This window comes from Coturnix japonica, chromosome 12 (genome assembly GCF_001577835.2).
Source record: "Coturnix japonica isolate 7356 chromosome 12, Coturnix japonica 2.1, whole genome shotgun sequence".
NCBI lineage: Eukaryota > Metazoa > Chordata > Aves > Galliformes > Phasianidae > Coturnix > Coturnix japonica.
In genome coordinates this window covers 14,031,431-14,050,408 of record NC_029527.1, presented here as the reverse complement: position 1 = coordinate 14,050,408, position 18,978 = coordinate 14,031,431, and the positions used below count along the sequence as shown (strand labels likewise).

At 38.7% G+C, this 18,978-nt stretch overlaps 1 protein-coding gene across 2 annotated transcripts in view; it reads left to right on the top strand.

Annotated features, from left to right (window-relative positions):
• The window catches only part of PDZRN3 (PDZ domain containing ring finger 3), a 119,256-nt gene that overhangs the window by 77,004 nt on the left and 23,274 nt on the right, over nt 1–18,978 (top strand). Inside the window, exon 1 of one of the 2 annotated variants that reach the window (XM_032447263.1) lies at nt 14,538–14,653. The exons of the other annotated variant lie outside the window; for it this stretch is intronic. Within the exon in view, the coding sequence (XP_032303154.1) occupies nt 14,585–14,653 (69 nt within the window). The 5' untranslated portion in view covers nt 14,538–14,584. Of the gene's footprint in view, nt 1–14,537; nt 14,654–18,978 lie in introns of those variants that run through there. 2 annotated transcript variants of the gene reach the window in all.

Genomic DNA, 18,978 nt, shown 5'->3' with positions numbered 1-18,978 from the left:
GCTGTAAAGCAAATGCTGAGTTTCAGATAAAGTGGTTAAGTGAACAGAAAAAAAAAATTACTATTCCATGAATTGCTAAGTCAATAGTTCTCCATTAGCATTTCTCCTAAATTCATTAGAGAAAATTCCCAACACAATGCACAAGGTGTAAAGAGGAAAGTATACTCTTTACATTTAAATGAAAACCAAATCCAGGAGCAGACAGTTTCACATCTCAGTTTAAATCCTTGTACTCAGCAGAATTGATCTGTACTGTGTGTATTACAGCTGTTTGAGAATGCACGCTGCTTTTCCAAAATTATTCCATGATTTTGAAATAAAATAAATTCACAAGCACTGTGATTTAACATCTTTGTGCTTTCACAGCTTTGTATGTTCAACGTGTGAACAGCAGTGTGAAAGGAAAGCCTTTCAGAAACACAGAACTGGAAAGCAGCCTTTAAAACCATGTGTTTCTTCACCAATCTGAGGAAAAAGAGAGACCTAAAAGATGAATTTAGTGCTGGCTCATAAACTTCACAGAAAAGTATTTCTGAACTTGATCTTTATGGAAAATCGTTATCTTTGGCACTAAGCTGGATATCAGGGCTTATCACTATGCTCCATCCCAGTTCTTTTTGATAAATTCCTTTAATGGAGATCACTGCTACTTCTAAGGCTGCCTGCCTCAGCTGTATGAAATGCCCATAAGTAGGTGAGAGAAAACAAGGGTCTGAGTGCATCATCTACCCTGTGTGTTTATAACCCGGCAGGGAACGTTAGACTAATAGTAGTAATTGCCTTTGTTTCTTGGTAAATAACGAACTATTGTGGGACAAGTACAGTAAGGGTCAAGGTCCGCCGTTTTTTCCTCTATAAGAAACACACTTACTCTGTTTCTTGCTTCAGTTAAAAAATGCTTTTCATAAAGTAGCACTTCAGATATTTGAGAATATCAAAACACACAGAATTTAACTGCAAAAGACAGAGTTTTTCCAGTGAAGCTTGCTCAGGTATCCTTATTATCACCTGGCTCCAGCTTTCATATGTTTGTTACAATGATAATAATGATAAGAGTTCATAAAATGCAGATACTTTCTTACAAATATTGCCAAAAGGACAATAGGTTTTTGTAATCAGCTCTGGCGCTGGGCAGCGGATGCTCGCTGCATTTTGTTGCTGGTGGAGCACACTGCTCACAGGAAATGAAAACAACTGCAGGCAGAAGAAAGATTAAATACAATCAGTGCATCCCTGCATGATAAGTAACGGGCTTTCTGAGTTTTAATGGACTAAATAGTGTAATGTGTTTAGTTTGGTAACCTCAGAGTTTAATCAAGTATTTTTAAATTTTTAAACAGGAAATGGCCTTCTCTCAGAAGGATATACTTATTTGCAGTGCATAAATCAGTCCTTGAGTCACATGGATCCTGAGCTCGGTCTTTACTCTGCCATTAGCATGAATTCTGTTTCTGAACAAACTCCTGGTCATTCTGGTAGTGTAACGTGATTTGATGAGTTGCTGCTGCTGTTTTTCCAGTGATTTGCTCCATTCAAAGCCTTGCCTTAATGCTGTTTCTCCAAGTCAATGTCAGGCTGTGGATTACACACAGACTGCTTCCCAGGGGTTACTCTGGGGAACTGGGTGCTACTTGGGTGCTGCTGGCCTGAGCTGCTTGCCCCAGCAAAGACCTCCTGTGCTGTGCCCTGGTGGACAGGATGCCATCTTGCCCAGTGCAACAGGCACTGTGAATAGCACTGTAAAGACTCATTCTTTTTCTCACCTTTCACTTCTGAACTTTCTCCACAGTGTGACTCTACGTGGTTAAGTCAAACTTGAAAGGTTTTAAGTCCCACTGCCATGCACAAGTGTCCTCAGCTCCAGCTGATGCTGAGGGGAACGGGCACACTCTCACTGAGCACAGTAGGTAGCTTTTTAACACTGTATGAGTGTCAGATTTTAGACCAGATAGCATGTAGCTATGACAGCTGTCTTTTAAATTATGCAGAAGAACAAGCTGAGGACAAGTGTAAATGAACAGTAGCTTGTTAGACAAACCTGCCTAATATAGCAGTGTTTATTCCTCCTAAAAGCACCAATACACTGTCATTTTGCAATCAGATTAGGTAAAAGTGTGGGTGCACGTATTTTCTGACATGCTTGCTAGGTACCATGATTTAAATGTTTATTTCCAAGCATAAAATATGCACATACACTCACACACAGATCTCTCTCTTCTGAGATTACTGATCATTTATCCTGTGCCAAAACAAGGCAGAAAATTTACCAAATGTGTATCATTAATATATCCACTCAGTGTATGTTTGTGAAAAATCTAATTCATAAATTATGCATTAAGCTGGCAACTATACATGCATTGACAGGATATTATTAGGACAAAGGCGGCTATCTTTGCAAGAAGTAGGGGACATTAAAACACTACTGAATGACAAGCAGAATCAGGAGCCTTTCAGCAGAATTTAATCAGAGACTGTTCTGGAAGCTAAAAGACAGTGCTGGGAGTTCCATTCTTTTCAAAGAATCAGATGCCTCTGAGTATAATCCACATACAAATCCCTGGTTTACATGCAGAGGATCCCCACAGACTATTGGCTGTGGTACCTCGTGCACAAGAAATATTTTCAGTGTTACAGCTTGAATTTAAGGAAGGTCTTATTATCCAACATGTTGAGTTGTTTTTTTCTTGCCTTCAAATTCCAAACTAAATTAAATTAAACTTACAGTATAAAAAAGAAACTCTGAGTGCAGAGATGGAAAATATTTGAAATGCTTTCAAGTAAACACTCAGTCTAAATGGAAAATGTGTGAATTGTTCCTCTGTAAGTTATGGGAAGGGTTTGCTGAAGTAACCTTTAGTTGAGGAAGACACACTAGATACATTCAAACTACTGAAGAAAAAGAATCTAGCCCTGAGTACAGCATGACTGTGCTTCCAGATATTTCCGAGTGAAATGGCAACGTACACAGCTTCATGGAATCAGCTGTCACACTAAACATTATAAACTGCTCGGAAAAAAATAAATGATAGCAGAGAAACAGATAAGCATTAGTTTACAAAAAATCCGTATGGATTTCATGGTTTGTAAAAAGCAGGAATTGTTGAACGAAAATGATGCACCCAATATTTGAGCTTATAAAACAGTATTTTGGAAGATAACCTTTCATAGCTATTATATTCACTGACATTTGTTTTCTGTTCATTTGCTTCTTCACTACTGTCTTCTGTGGTATCATGCCACCATGACCAAAGTGACAGACTTTCGTCTCTGCTGGATTAATCAGTGTGTTCTTTGATCCATAACATATGCACCTGGTAGACATTTAGAGTCAACATATTCAAGATTTGTGGTCTGGCAGTTCAGTGCCTGATGTTAACCCAGCTGACAGACAGTGTAAAGTGTTTAAATTTTTTTATTTCAGCCTGTCTTTTGTACGTAAGAGAAGTTAAACAATGGAACAAACATGCATTGTTGTATGTTTGGGTTCATATCTTTGCTTAGAGATTCATTCTTTTTTCTGGTACTGAGAGGCTGCCCAGACAAATCTCAGATCCACGTAAGCACCATATGTACATTTTTCTGCACATCATAGGCCCAGGATTCCCGTATTCATGGCCAGGGCAGTCTGCCTGCATGGAGGAGGACATAGGCTGCACACCATGGCTTTGGAGGTGGGGGTCCTGCCAAGGGCACTGCTTTGCTGACACTGCAGGGGCACGACCAGGTTGCTGCAGCCGATGGAGGAACTATTTGAAGTGCTAAAAATTAACCTGCTGTGACTTAGAGGACTTTGTGGTGAGAATCCAGAACCAGTCCTCTGGGATGGTGCTGGAAGACAGTGCAGAAGGAGCAGGGCTCTGCCCTCAGCTCTCCACAAGGAGCTCTGCTCCTGACCCTGCTCATCTGCAGAGGACAAGGACTTGGACTGTGATGATTGATCCCAAGTTTGCTCTGCTCTAGGAGCTGTGTTAAACTTGTTAAAAGGTTGCATCAAAGAAAACTGGTCGTGGATGGGGTAAAGGTGACAGAAGAAGTAGGGTGGTAACCAAATATATTTTTTCTTTAGAATTTCAATTAAATTCATTGATGAGTTTCAAACATTTTAATTATTTTTTCATTGGGAGGCACAGTACATGATTTATAGCCCAGCCCCTCCTATTCTGATGATACTGCTGTAAAATGCTGCATAATATATTACTTCCTACTATGACATGCACAGATAGAAATGGCAAGTGTAAAATGGGATTAGCTATTCTCAAAATAGTCTGCTCTTGAAATTACTTACATAAGGCCAGCACTCAAACTCCCTTTGACCTCAGGGGGTGCTGAATTATGTCCCTATCCCCATCTTCTACTGCAGACAAGAACAAACCTGCCAGTGGCTGACCTGTATTGGGCCCTAAAATATACTGTGTAGTACAGAGAAGAGAAGATTACTTTATGGTTTTATATAAGAAAAAAAAAGCATTGTCCTGCCATGAAGAATTAAACAGAAAATGAACGGAGAAACCAAATGTCAGCTGCTCCCTTAGACTTCAAGGTTCAGGAAACTCTACTTTGTGGGAGAGGGAAAAGACTGGCAGGCTGAATTGTAAGAGAGTAATTGTATTATAAGAAGATTATGGAAGATTATTTTGCTTGCGGGCCCCAGATTTCTGCAAAAGCAATCCTGAATTGCATCCTACAAGGCAAAATGAATTCACCCATTCCTCTAAATGAAAGGGTTTTATTAACGGCGTATTCATTTGGTGTGCTCAAAATTAAAAATGGACAAAATGTTACATGTGTCTTTCTTTCATCTGACAACATGGAGCTCGATGAGATTAACAGTGTGGCAGTTCATAGCAAGAAAAAAACTAATTGTTTTCTCAATAGACAACCCCCATAATAATTCAGAAATCAATATGCATCCTCAGAGAATTTCCCCCAGCAGAGATTTGGAGAAAGCAGGGTGGCCTGCGTGCATTTCCTTATGAATGTGGAGCTGCTGAAGTCTTGGCTGGCCTGACTTTCTTTTCTTCTTCTTTTTTTTTTTTTTTAATGTTTAACTATAACCGCTGGGACTGGAATCATCGCTTCTACTGGCCTCATATGAATATTAATAAGACACCAGGCCATGGAGCTCCTTGCTGATTTTGACAGTTTAAAGGATCAGTTAGTTAATTAGAAGATGACATGGCACATCTCATCCCTTGGCTCCGTCCTGCCTTCTGTCTCCTCTTTTCATTTTCTTTTTTGACATGTTAGATTACATCATTACTTGTAGTTTCACTTGTTAGCCACACCATGAAATGAGAATATTTTAAGCTCTAATTATTTTGATTTCTCTTCTCTGCTAAGAACATGAAACTCAAAGAAAGCAAACAGAAACTTCAATACTAAGGACCTAGGAATCTGTGTTTGGCAGTTTATGACCTGCAAAATACAGCCAATAAACAGGAAGGGATTTTAAGTAGCAAAGAAAATCATGTCGATCACCATATTGGCAACTAAGCTGCTAAGTAGGTGCCCTCATTGTCTGTGTTTTATTTGTGAGTTGTTCAGTGTTTTCATAGGTACCTAATCTGAAGTTTCTTCCCTCCAGCCATTAACTGATTGTGCCTCTAGACACGTACACACAATCCAGTATGTTCATTCCACTGTGCAATATTAAAACAATGTATGTGAGTTTTCTATCATCATCATCATAGTCAGAACAGACAAAAACAATTGGAACAGAAAGCATGGTACTGTGCAACAGCCCTCTCATTTTCGAGGAGGAAGGATAACAAAGATAGACAGTGGATAATATGTTTCATTAAAATGGATACATATTTCTTGATACTCCAAAACAAGCCACAACACAAAATATATTTAAATAAATAAATAAATAAATAAAGCTGAAGAGCATACAGTAAACCATAAAAGCTTTTATATTGTACAGTCCGGTGCCTTACTGCAGTTAGCCATCAGGACAAAAATTCTGGACCTGCAGTAGTACCTTGAAAGAACCCGAATCATTTTGCTTATGACTAAACCATCTTGTTAATTAATACTCATCTTTTAAATCAACATTATGTCTGTAAAATTCCTATCCAGGATGTTGATCTATTCTCACTACTAAGCAAAAGAAACACACGCAGCTCCCTTTCTTAGTAGGCTTACCAGTCTGAAAAAGAAGAGTCTGCAGGAAAATCTCATTCCACGTGCTGCATTGTGGAGAGCCTGCAGCTATGGGGCTTCATTTTAAATTATGAGATTAGTGGGTGACTGTACGTTCCAATAGGAGTGAGTATTTCTGGGTTATTATGGATATTCATCACTGTGTCTGCTTGTGTACTTCCACATTTCTTTTATCAAACATTTATATTTTTGTATTCATTTCAATTCTCCTTAATCAATACTGGTTCTCAGAGTATGTATATTGAGGGAGGGAACAGCAGAGAAAGTATGTCTTCACAATAATTCTGTGGTGTTTGCCAATACAATAACCTGTGTAAGTAATTTATTTTTTTCATTAAGGTAGACATGTACCATTGATTCACAGGGCTGCACAAAAATGCAGTGCTAATAGCAAGTGGAAATAGATTCCACCACCACTTAAGATCAAGGTAGATGAAGTTAACTTGGAAGGAACAACACTTTGGAGCTTTGTGATCTCCAGGAATAAACTACACATTGGACCAGAATTGCTTGTTCAAAGTGATACAAGTTAGATGTGAGAAGTTTCCTCCCCATGTTAGAGAAGGGACTGTGGCTCCAGAATATCTTTTGATCTTTTATCAAATCAGTGTTACCAAAATAGTATTGATTTCATAACTAAACAAGAAGTGAACAGGGTAGCTGTAGTTTTATAGGATAGCAAGATTATACTGTGAACAGGAGAAATGGAAACCACACAGAATTGTTGGTGTATTTTATACACTGAGCAATAGAGAACTCAGAGTGCACTAGAGCACTCAGCAGGACCGTAGCCATTTCCTACATTCTTCTGTATTTGGAAGAAGACATTTTCAATATTATGGCTCTGTTGGCACTAGGAAAACACAGATGAAATTCACAGCACTGGCACAGCCTGTCTCTGTGACTACAAACCACTTGAGTCTCCATGAACCTCAGTCACTTGTCTCCTACACAGTGTGCACAGTGTTTTGACAGTACTTTGTAAAGCAGAGATGACTGCTGCCTCATGTGTGCAGGACCAGCACAGCTCATTCACCGCTGGTCCACTCTGTGTGCCCATGTTGGAATTAATCACAGACCAATTCTGGAGCAAGTGCCTATCACCTTTAGAGGAAATGCAGCTTTCCCACCTTCAAAGACAAAAATGAATACTGACATTCCCTTTGCTGCTAAAAGCCTTAAATTTCATTTCATTCAAGGTCTGCTCATCTTCTGTGTTGTTGTTTTGGTGTTTTTTTGCTAAGTAGGGTTAGCAGTGAGATACCTCCTGTGCACCTGAACACAGAAATGAATACAAAGGCAAACATATCAGCAACTTTTTTCATATTCACTGCCATTTACCATTAATACTTAATATTCCCACATATCCTTTTCATTAGATGGTTAATATAAAACCTAATGAACCATAGATGTCATTCCTGTTTTGCTCTGTTTCAAATTAAGAGTGGAACAGTACAAACTGAGAAATGAAAGCTGATGTCTTTTCAAATAGAGAAGGTTTAAGATTCATAATATGAATACAGTATCTAAAAGATAAAACTTAGTAAAGGCTGTGATACTTAGCAGGTCTTGGTAATTTCTGACCATATATTATTATTATTCTGCTTACCTTATGGGGAGTTCATCGGGAGCCGTTAAGGTCAAAGAGTAGAAGCATTTGGACACAGTCAAATGGATTTTACACCTTTGTCTCTTTTTGACATTACTGTTTTGCTTCAGCAAACTGCCTGATATTAGATAAATCCTATTGGCTACCTTTCTAAATCACTTCAATTTTCTTTGTCCCTGGGCTACAGTTATATGATCGAGATCCAAAGCTATCAGCGACTATGATATACTATTTTACTTGCTCGTTTGTATTAGAATGAACTTTATTAGCTTTTGGGCACGTGTCTATCAGTTTTAAAGATTAAGTATTATGTCGATAGATTCTATGCAGCATTCAAGTACAATGAATCATTTTGCAGGCTCTGAAATTGTAGAACAGTATTATCACTTTTACAAAAAACATTTTCATTTGAAATGAACCATCACTCACAGCAGTCTGTGCTCACCAATGCTATTCCTCTGAAGTGATATTTCACAGTAAAGCAAAGTGGGGATGGAAGCTCTGTAAGTTTAGATTTGACAACACATGAAATTTGTAAACACAAGTGTGTAACTGCCAATCAATTTTACACTCATATTTTTTTATGAACTGATTTCATCATTTAAAAATCTTTAATTTTCAATTTGATATTCTTATAAATGTGATAACAATGATCACAATGCTCTTACCATGTAAAAAGCAACACTTTGTGCAGCTTTCAGTTTGCAGTTCTTCTTAAATAGAAAGTATCTAGTTAAATCACCTGTAAGAAATTACAGAGGTAAGCTTGTCAGTTCCAGTATCAAACCCAGGAAATCAAAGATGCTTTTTGAGAGGAAGCTGAGGTTTCTTCCAACACAGGAAAACCTTTTAGAGCACAAATCCAGCCTATAATAAGATTTTCTCATTTCCTTGCCAGTCTTCTGTACTTTTTGGTTTGTATTCTTAGTGGCTGAATACATTTTGTGAAGAATGGAAAAATGGGCAATGATACTGCATCCAGGATTTGAGCTAAAGTGCAGCTACCTGAAATGTGTGCCTCCAGGTCCCTCAAGCTGGCATTGCTGGGTTGGAAGTGCTGCTGATGGTGATTCTGGAACTGCTTTATTAATATGTGAAAAAGCATTTGTATTTTGATTAGTTCATTTTTGGTCCTCTAGTAGCTAAAACCTTGTTCCACCCACTCCATAACAGTGTCTCTGTAAATCCAGCGTGTACATTTCCTGGTTTAGGGATCACCTTTTGTCTTAATCTTTGATCAGCATTTCTTGGCACTGTGGGAATAGACACCAGAACAGGCAGCCCAAGGAAGAGATAGATCTGTAGTCTATAGGTCAGCTCTCTGCATCCTTCTCTCCATCACAAGGTCTCAGTGGCATATTAAACAGTTATTTACCCTATTCTGACCTCATCATTTCTACTTTGCAAAGACTGAGTTAACACAATGTTCTCATACATGCTGGTGTTGCATTGCTTACAGTGATGTTGCTCTAATTTTCCTATAATGTTACTGTCTTTTTCAAGTGGCATTAATTAAGAAGATACTGGACTTCTTAAAGAGCTTAGAGGACAGAACAATCCCTTCAATGATCTAACAATAAATATCATTTCATTTAAGTTACTTTTGAGAATTGGAACTCTTTCAGAGAAGCTAAGTGGAGCAAATAAGGACCTCAAGGCAGCAACATTAACTGATGGGAAGAAAGCCAAAGTTTTACATTTGCTTTCACAGCCTCTCTTGTGGTATGTTTTAGTTTAAATATTTTGGCTCCAATCTTGGAGCTTCCAGTGTATAGGCAGATTGCTATGCCCATATGCAAGAAAATGCAGAATTGGGATCTTTATACTTTTAGTATGCATTTAATTTTTGTGCCTACACAATGCCATAGAAAATCCTCATTTACTTTCAATTATTTAATGAAAGACTTTTCAGAAGGGCATTTTTAAAGCAGGTCCATGTCAATTCAATGTATTATTAAGAATCAAACACTTGCCATGGCTATCAGTGGATTGTAGTACTGCAAACTTGCACATAAGCATAGGGAAAGAGAACTCAGAGCACTTTCTCAACAAAGAGGCTCTCAAGATTTAATAGAGGTAACCCAATAGCTCTAATTAAAAGGAACCCTAAAACACTTGAAGAATTCCAGATACTTGCTTTAAAGTCCAGTTGTGTAGCACAAACAGTTTTGTTTCACACCACTATGTGTAATCATAATCTGTACAGTTTCCTGACTTCTGTTTATAAAACACACAAATGTGAGAATTATTTATAAAGTCACAGCTGTTCTCTTTCCTTGCCTTTGTTTCTCTCAAATCTTAAATATTTGTTAAAAAAAAAAAAAGAAAAGTAATTAAAATATTGATGCATTAAGCAAACATTTCCACAATCATGCTCCTTAAATAGGAATCATTTGTTTAAAAAGAACTTGCTAAGTATATGTACAAAAATATAATGTTAAACAGTTACTTACATACAAACAAAGCCAACTTGCGCTTAAAGAAACAAAATAAACAGTGCCAAACCATTACTAATATTACAGTCAACAGCTCAAACATTAGGAGCCCCAGAACTGAGTGCAGTGCTTGGTGTTTGCCCAGATCTGTGAAGCAGCCATGTGCCATCTGCTCCCTGCACAAAGGACATGAGTTTATTCTTGCTGGTGGGAACTGCTGTCCAAGAGCCAACACTTGGCAATGCAAGTCCTTACCCTTGACAAAGCTGGCAGTCAGCGCTTTTTAGCCTTTGAGTTCCCCAATAATGTTCCTTTCCAGGGTGCAGGTCCCTCATGAGTTCTTCATTTCCCTCTTTATTCTGACTCACCAGCCCGTGCAGACAGGACACTACCAGCGCTTAAGCCTTGTGCATTCTCTTTACCTACCAACATCTGACAGGCTTAATCATAAAATAAATCAAACATTTCAGTAGCAAAATTTAAACTAGGCTTGTAGTTAGAAGCCTGGGGATTGCAGGTTGCAACTATGACAAACACAAACAGCAAAACCTGTCCTTAGGATGGGACAGGATTTGCTCGTAGCCATCACACAACCTGTCTGGAACATCCTGCCTCCTGGAGACCAGAGCAGCACCCTGCAGTTTGCAGTGGCCCTCGCACTCTGGATGCTTTCCGTTTTCAGTTCCTTGGAAATTAGCTTTTACACACAAAAGCAAACGCCTGATAGTTGGAGCCAAATAACTTGGTAAAAGAGATTTTGCAGACTTGGCCATATGTAATCAGATAGGGAGCAAATAATCTAGATAAATGCTAATGAAAGCTCTTCCTGGCACCTTGTATATTCAAAGGCTATTTACCATTGTTCCTAGTCAGCTGGCTTAGTAACTTCCCATTCAGTCTGGATTGCTCAGATTCAGCTGGGACCAATATAATATTCATATTACATATGATGTAAGATGTTCTCTATGCCTACATTTTGCTAAGCTCATTATCTGTGCGGTGCCGGCGGGACCACACATGACACATTGTTAACACAGATGACAGATCCAGTGACAAGCTGCCCTATCCGGACAAACCAATGCAGCTGGTTTACCTTAACCACATACAACATGTTTACTAGTTTCTGTTACACACAGACTGCCCTGTGCATGTATGTTACAAAGCTATGGCAATCACACACCCTGTGTAATTCAGGCAGCTTTTGCACGCTACCTGGGCCCAGCAGTGAGGATCACTGCACATCTTTGGTTTTGGTGTCCATTCCTGAACCTCGCAAAGAGCACTTGGGTAAAGGAACTGAAATGCTGGAGTCTCTTCGTACCATCTGGCATCACCCACAGAGTTGGTTCATCACTGAAGAAGTCTCATAAGAATTACACTGAAAAGTTGAAAAAACTTTTTACTGAGAACGTGTGAACTGCAGCAGCTGAAAAGCTGATCAAATTTAGCAGTTATCACAGGGACAGCACCAGGCATCCCTGTGCCAGACATCCCATTCTTGTTTCAAATTCCATTGATACTAAAACTTTCTCAAAGAAAACATATCACAGAATCTCAGAATTGTAGAGGTTGGAAGGGACCTCTAGAGATCATCGAGTCCAATCCCCCTGCCAAAGCATCCAAAATTTCTCATGGGCAGGCAAAGTATTTTTTCCTGTACTCTTACTCTCTGAAATGAGTAAAGCACTATGGCTGAATTACACCTTTTAAAACAAAAACCTACCTTGGACAATGACCAGAGTAGTAGTTTCAGTCCAAATGTTTGAAGTTTGGAGAGTACCATAAAAAATGAGGCTATGCTCACGAGACAGTGCCACAATGTCTGTCCATGAGAAGAACAGGGAAATATGAATTAGATTTCAATAATGGAAAATATCTCAGTTGAGGTAACTTCTGGCCTGACTTTTGGACGGGCTTGTTTACCAGAGCAACAGTGCAACAAAGGCAGCCGCACCATTAAGCCATGCTGCCTGCTGCTGAGCAGTGTGCTCACTCTGTGAGCTCAAGAATCCAAAGCATCACATACATGAGAGAGCTGTGCTGGACTTACTTTCCTGACCAGATATAAGGCTTATCTTTTTGAATCAAATGAAACTTCATGAAAACAGATCATTACTGGTCTCTGGGGTAGTTATTAGATATAATGAAAAATCATCTCTCACAGTCGATTACATCACCACAGAACAACAATAAATTGATGCATTTCTGTTGAAATTACAATTGAAATATCATGCATGTTTCAGTTTTGTTTCTCGTCATATCCAGCTGCATGCTATTGCTGAGAATCCCTGACTGAACCCAGCCACCTAAACTAAGTTTAACATTTAAACGGCAAGTGGCATTTAAGAATTAACATAATCCCTTTAAAAAGGAAAAGCCATAGGCATCAGCTTTGAAAATTTTACCTTAAGTTGCTTAATCAAATCACATAACCCAAAATTATCCAGACAGAGGCATAAACTTCTTTGCAGTTTCACTAGGATCTTTTTTTTTCTTTTCACTTAATTCATTTATCATAATCCTTCCTGCTTTGAGGGAGCACTAATTCCCATATGCGCGAGCTTTCCAGTTGTTGAAGATCCATAGCCACAGGCTGTGAAGATGCACCCAATACGCTGTTGGAAAGAAATGTTTCTAACAGCAAGAGCCAGAATCCTTCAGAAGGGAGGACCAGCAGTAAGACCTGGGCAATCTCTGTCTTGCTCTAACCTTGAAAGTTACTGTTGCAGCAGAAATACTGTGAGAGAAACATCACCGGGATGGAGCCCCTGTCTGCTATAGGAGGCTTCTGACATTTAACAGGGATGTGAAGAAGTTTCCCATCTTTGTTTCCCAGAGTTGGGCAGACTGCTGCCAAAACACATTCCCTGGAGTGCAGGGATCCCTAGGAGCCCTTCTTGTCACAGTCTCTACCTTGTAAATTGGGCATTACAGCATATACATGGCATGAACTGCATTTCAGAAGATGACCATTTTAATTCAAACTGTGTCATTGTAATTGTAGCAATAGGTGGGCATCTCACAGGGAGATACCTATGGATTGAGGTTGTGCATAAAAGTTGCACATGGTCATCACTGAAAATTTCCTCTGAAATCTGCTAAGCCAGCAGTCAGAAACCAGGTAGATGTCCATAGCATGAGATCAAGGCCTTCTGCCATGAAACATCTGTATCTAAACTAAACTTTTCAACTCATTCTTGTGTTATGCTGGTTACTTTTCTGTGTAGGAGAATAAATTGAAATAAGACTGTAAAAAGGCATACTATCTAAATGTTTAAACATATATTCAATCCAAACTGTTAACACAGGGCAGTGTGTCCTGCAGGGTGAGCAATAGCTGTAAGGCTTACACTTATGGATGCTTTTCTAGTTCATTGGGCAGCTCACTATGTTTCATATTTTACATCTGTTGCACAGGTAGATTAAGGCACTCAAATAGTGAATACATGCCATACTTATTGGACAGCTTTTTTGTAAATGGGGAACATTTTGAGTTTTAATAAATTAGAGAAATCAGCACAGATGGCCATTTTTCAGTTGGTATAAATATTAACCTAAAGCTATTCTATAAATATTAATCCAGTGCTTTTTTTAATTTACTTTTTTCAAATCCACATACATTTAGCAGGAACATCTCCACTGCCTTGCAGTCAAGCCCTGATGGCTATACATAAGCTTTCAGGGATAGGGATGGCCTTTCTGTGTTGTGTTGAATTCCTAGTTCAGTCATCTCCTGCTATAACTGAGCTCCTCAGATGCCAACACAGTATGAGATATAAATGAATGCTTCTGAGCACATTTCAACTTTGCTGCAGCCACTGCTGAGTTGCATGCTATTAGATTCATTGCATTGTGCCTTACATTTAAAATGTATTTTTGGTCTGCTTAAATATGTTAAGAATTATCCTGAGGGACCGTAGTAAAATGTAGTCATGTTTATTTGTAATTGCTACAAAATGGTTTACAAAATTGTTAGTGTCTTTTATTATGCCTGCTACTGAAGCACTTGCCTGTTAATTAGAGAAATTTCAGCTGTCATAGTTGGCAATTATAGCTTCTGTATCACTGTCTGTTATGAATAGTCAATGAGAGCTGATTAATATGCATTAGTAGCAGTATAAAGTGCGTGCTTTGGAGCTCAGTACGGCAGCCAGAGTGAAGCAGCAGAGGGAGTGTTGTGTACTGCCAGGGAGAGGGAAAGCTGTAAAGAAAAGAGAAGGGTTGCTCTGCAACGTTCTGTGCGATACTACTGTGAAGTGCTCCAGGTCAGCCGACCCACCCAGGTGTTTCAAAGGATATCTGCATGCATGCTTATTAACAGAGATTTCTGTGGCTGCACTGCTGAATAAGGAAGATATTTTCTGCTACTTGGTTAAACATGGGATGCAGTTTGTGCACTCTACAGAAGCAAGAAGAACAGTACAAATTACTGTATGAAGTTTGTCAGGTAAAGCATTAGATTTCATTTCTAAAAACAAATGTTGTCTTTTAGGCTTGTAAACACTGTTAATGACAGGGAAGATGGAATACCAAAAATTGCTTATACAAGTGGAAATGAAAGGGTCTGTTGCCTAATTTCATGTGTGTAAGATAATGATTATGTTTTTACTTTCCCTGCTGTACACTTGCAGAACATCAAATATTTTAATGTATGTTATTATACACCAAATGTTTTGCATAATTTTATATCAAGAAATAGGGCACTGCTTTATTTCTCTAGTATGCATTAGTAAAATTTCACAAGGAGATGACCCTCATTGCTTGGTCACATGCTCTGAGCAAGTTAGGAAGACACAGGCAATGACTGATGCTCAGAAGGTTTTGTCTTTGCTTACAAGTACATATAGATACTTTCTATGCCCTGCATTCATTCACTGCTGAGTCTGCTTCCTGCCAGTATAAGTTTATGTCCTGTTATTTCAGCTCTAAGTGCAGGAATATCAGCTAACAAATAGCTAAAGTTGACACCAGATGAAAACTAATACTCTACAAATCTTTAGACACCCCATTCTTCATATTGAGCAGCTGATAAGTTTTCAAAAATTGTGATAATATACCAACTCAATGCAATATTTCCTGTCTTTCTGTTTTTCTATTTGTCTGTATTGTTTATCTGTCTGTAATCTCTTAACTTTCTTGCATCTGCAGCATAATTTTGACAAACACAGTGAGGGCCAGGTTTTTAAGGGACACGCACTTACTGATCTCTTGAAATAACCATCAGCAGATTATAGTTAATCTCCAAAACCATGTAGTGCATTGAACACTACAGATAAATAGGAAATATCAAGATCTCTCAAACTGTACTTTACTACTTTACCATTCCTAGTGCTGTTTAGGACACATGACAATTGCCAAGTGACATGAGGACTGGGGGCTGGGGGTGACATTTCCCAGCACTGCCATGTGTTTGCTTGCCAGCAGAGGGTATTGCTCAGCTTCACAGAGCAGTGAAACCCCGGGCTCTTTGCTGTGCAGCTACCTGCATGTGAGCACAGATAGTGATGGCACTGACAACACAGTGAATAATATATGTGTTTTGTATGTTATGCTGATAGGGAAGCGATTAAATTTTAAAGACATAGTTTTGATCTAATTCCCACTTGCTTACCCAAAGGACACACTGTTGCTTTGTGGAGGGAAGAAATAACTTGTGAGAACAAATAGAAAGACATGCTTACTGTCATTTCTATTTATACTGACTCACTTCCACTTGCTAAGCTGCTGTGCATGTGATGATGGGAAGAATTTCAAAGATTATCAGATTTCTTGGATATTGTTTCATACTGAGAACTGGCTTCACATGCTGCCTGCAGCAGCAGAGTTGGTGCTGGTTCTGTTGGTGAGCTCTCAGCTCAGCTCATGCAGTGGCTGTGGTGATAGTTACTTATCCCCCAGGTCTAGATTTGATGACTATTAGTGAATCCCATTCAGAAGTTCAGCAACCAGAGCAACAAATTATTCATAACTGTTTACAAAGCTTTTGCAATCTTTGATGTGAAATGAAGGAATCAGAAAACCTTTGCAACTTACTGACAGAAGCAGGGCAGCGTTCTTTAAATACACGTCCTTAAGATCAGTCACAGGAACAGTCCTGGTGATACCTGAGCTGACTGAACTATCTGGTGCTGACTGCTGGTTCAGGGCAGACATGGAGTTGGATTTAGAAATCAGCCTGGAAAGTCTTGCAACCTTGTTCTGCAGCAGAAGCAGCTCAGTGCACAGCAGCAGTAATTAACGTTGAGCATGAGAGTCCTTTGGGGAAACATGGTTGGAATACCCTCAGCTCCCAAAGAAGTGAAAGGTGCATGTAATCCTATAAAACTAGGATTTCTAACATAGATCTGAATTCTCTAGTACTATGAACCATGATTTTTCCAGAATAGAAATTATTACACAGAATTATTTCAACAGCATACTACTTCCTCTTTTTCACAAGATAGGTGGGAGGGAATTCTGTAGCTTAGGGGAAGTGTCCAGCTAATTAAATGTCACTATGACTATAAAAACGCATCCTCGTATATCTTGAGAGCAATCAGTTAAAATTTAACGGTAAGGAGTATGAAGCATTATTTTCATTAAAATACCAGGATACGAAAGACAAAAGTTCTAAAGTATGTTAGCGGTAATATCTCTTACAGCAGGTTTTATTTTGCATCATCCATGTAACCCTCATAGTGTGTCATAAGCTGACAGTGCCATTCCTGATAAAACTAAGTTTTTTTCAAAGTCTCAGTTAGACCAAAATTTACATAATTTGGTTTTAGGAAATATTGGCCATTGTTACAAATAAATCCCCTTGACCTTATTTTTAGAAGGTTAATGGCTCTGAGGTGTAGGAATTCAGAAAACACTTGCAAGAATTAATAATAGCACATAACTACACTTTCTCTATTAGGCCAAGAGCTTTTATGTGGCTGTGAAAACAATACTTCAATAAAATACAATTCCAGAAGGTCTGGTACATCTGGCTCCGTAAGTCCTCATAACAGAGAGCACAAAGAGGATCAAATATACCAGGGCTCAGGCTTTATCCCTTCCTCATCCATAGATAATTCAAAGAGATCCTCTTCATTAAGGGCTTTGGCACATTGCCTACAATTTCTTTTTGGGCTGCTGTGAGCTTAATGAGGCAGAACAATGGTCTTGCCTCTTGTTGAACACATACCTTATTGTACCTTTAATCACATAATAAAAAGCAAATTAAGACACCTAGTCATTAAAGGATATTGTAGCTGTGCATATCAATGCTTTGCACTACAAATACAAAGGGGACTGTGGCAACTTGAAATCTTGATGCCAAACAGCATCACTGGTGATGAGCATTTTTGGGGCAGCAACATGGGGCATATACCATAGATATATCATGATATGATACCATAAATATATCCTGAGGTTCACTTCCCAGTTGCAAATAGCATATGAAATGAAGTAATTACATGCTATTAGAGTTTGGGTTTCAATTTATATGGAAATTTTCTCCAGAATATTTTTGATGGTGAAATTAGGGAGACAAAGGGAAAGAGTTTTCTTAAGGGTAAAATCATAATATTGGGAGGATGTTGCAGGCCAGTTTTCCAGTTTTCTTTTCTCAATGTCTTTAGCTCCTGTACAAACAGCAGAAATATGGGCACTTCCTTTTCTAAGGAAATACCTTGGGAAACAAAAAGTGATCTCCACTGAAGGAAACATAGAGAAGAATACACCATCTGAAGCAGGGCTTTTGAGTTTGTAAAATGAAAATAAAGATTAGGACCTCAGTTTTTTAACTACGTATCTCACTCTAAGCACACATTGACGCACATTTTGAAAGGTAAGCATTTCCTCAGTAGACATCTAAAAACTCCAAGGGTAAGAACACAGGATTTTAAATCAAATTAACTGTACAGGCAATGTTCAGAGCTGTTCCCTGGGATTCAAGATAATGGAGTTCATCTGCTTCTCATGGTAGGAATATATTATAACTACAACCCATCAAAACCTACACTTCAAGATGAGAAATGGTGGTTTAAAGCAGAATGGGGCCCAACTCTTTCCTCCGGGCTATCTTTCCAGATCAAGGACAGAAACAGTGGTAGGAAACAAGCTCACATTGCCACCGCACTTGCTTCAGATGATCTGAGAGCAGATGACTTCTACCTCTCTGAATGTTGACAAAACAGTTGGTGCAATGACCTTGCAGTGTTTTCAGAACTTGAAAGCTCTGTCCACATGCTCTTTGCCAAGCACATTTCTGAGACAAGTATAACAACAGCATTGGTAAAAAACGCAGTGGGCAAACTGGATTTGCCCCTTTTGCTAGATTAAGATATTATGTGGCTAAAGTAATATAAACACCAAGGTTAGCATACAAATTGCTGTGCTAATGAGAAGATGGTAGTGATGAGGAAGTAGCTGACACTATATTTCATTTTCAAATTCCAGCAGCAGCTCTTGCAAGGAGACTGATACACAAGCTAGTTGCACTGAGCTCATCTCTGATACGCCTCCCTTTGTCATTAGAATTCTGTTCACATATTTAGAATTACAAAAAATAAAGCAACCAGTGTTAACAAAGGCTGATTCAAGCACACAGACTGACTAGACTTAAACATTTCTTAGTAATGATGTTATCCTAAATCAGGGCCATATCTCAAAAAGAAATTTCTAATCAAAGCTGTGAGGTCTGGGAAACAAAATAATTATGTATATATGTGTATATGCTTTTCACACACTCAAATTTAATTGGGCAGCCAGAGAATTAGTCTGCATTTCAGTAGTTTTCAGTGTTAA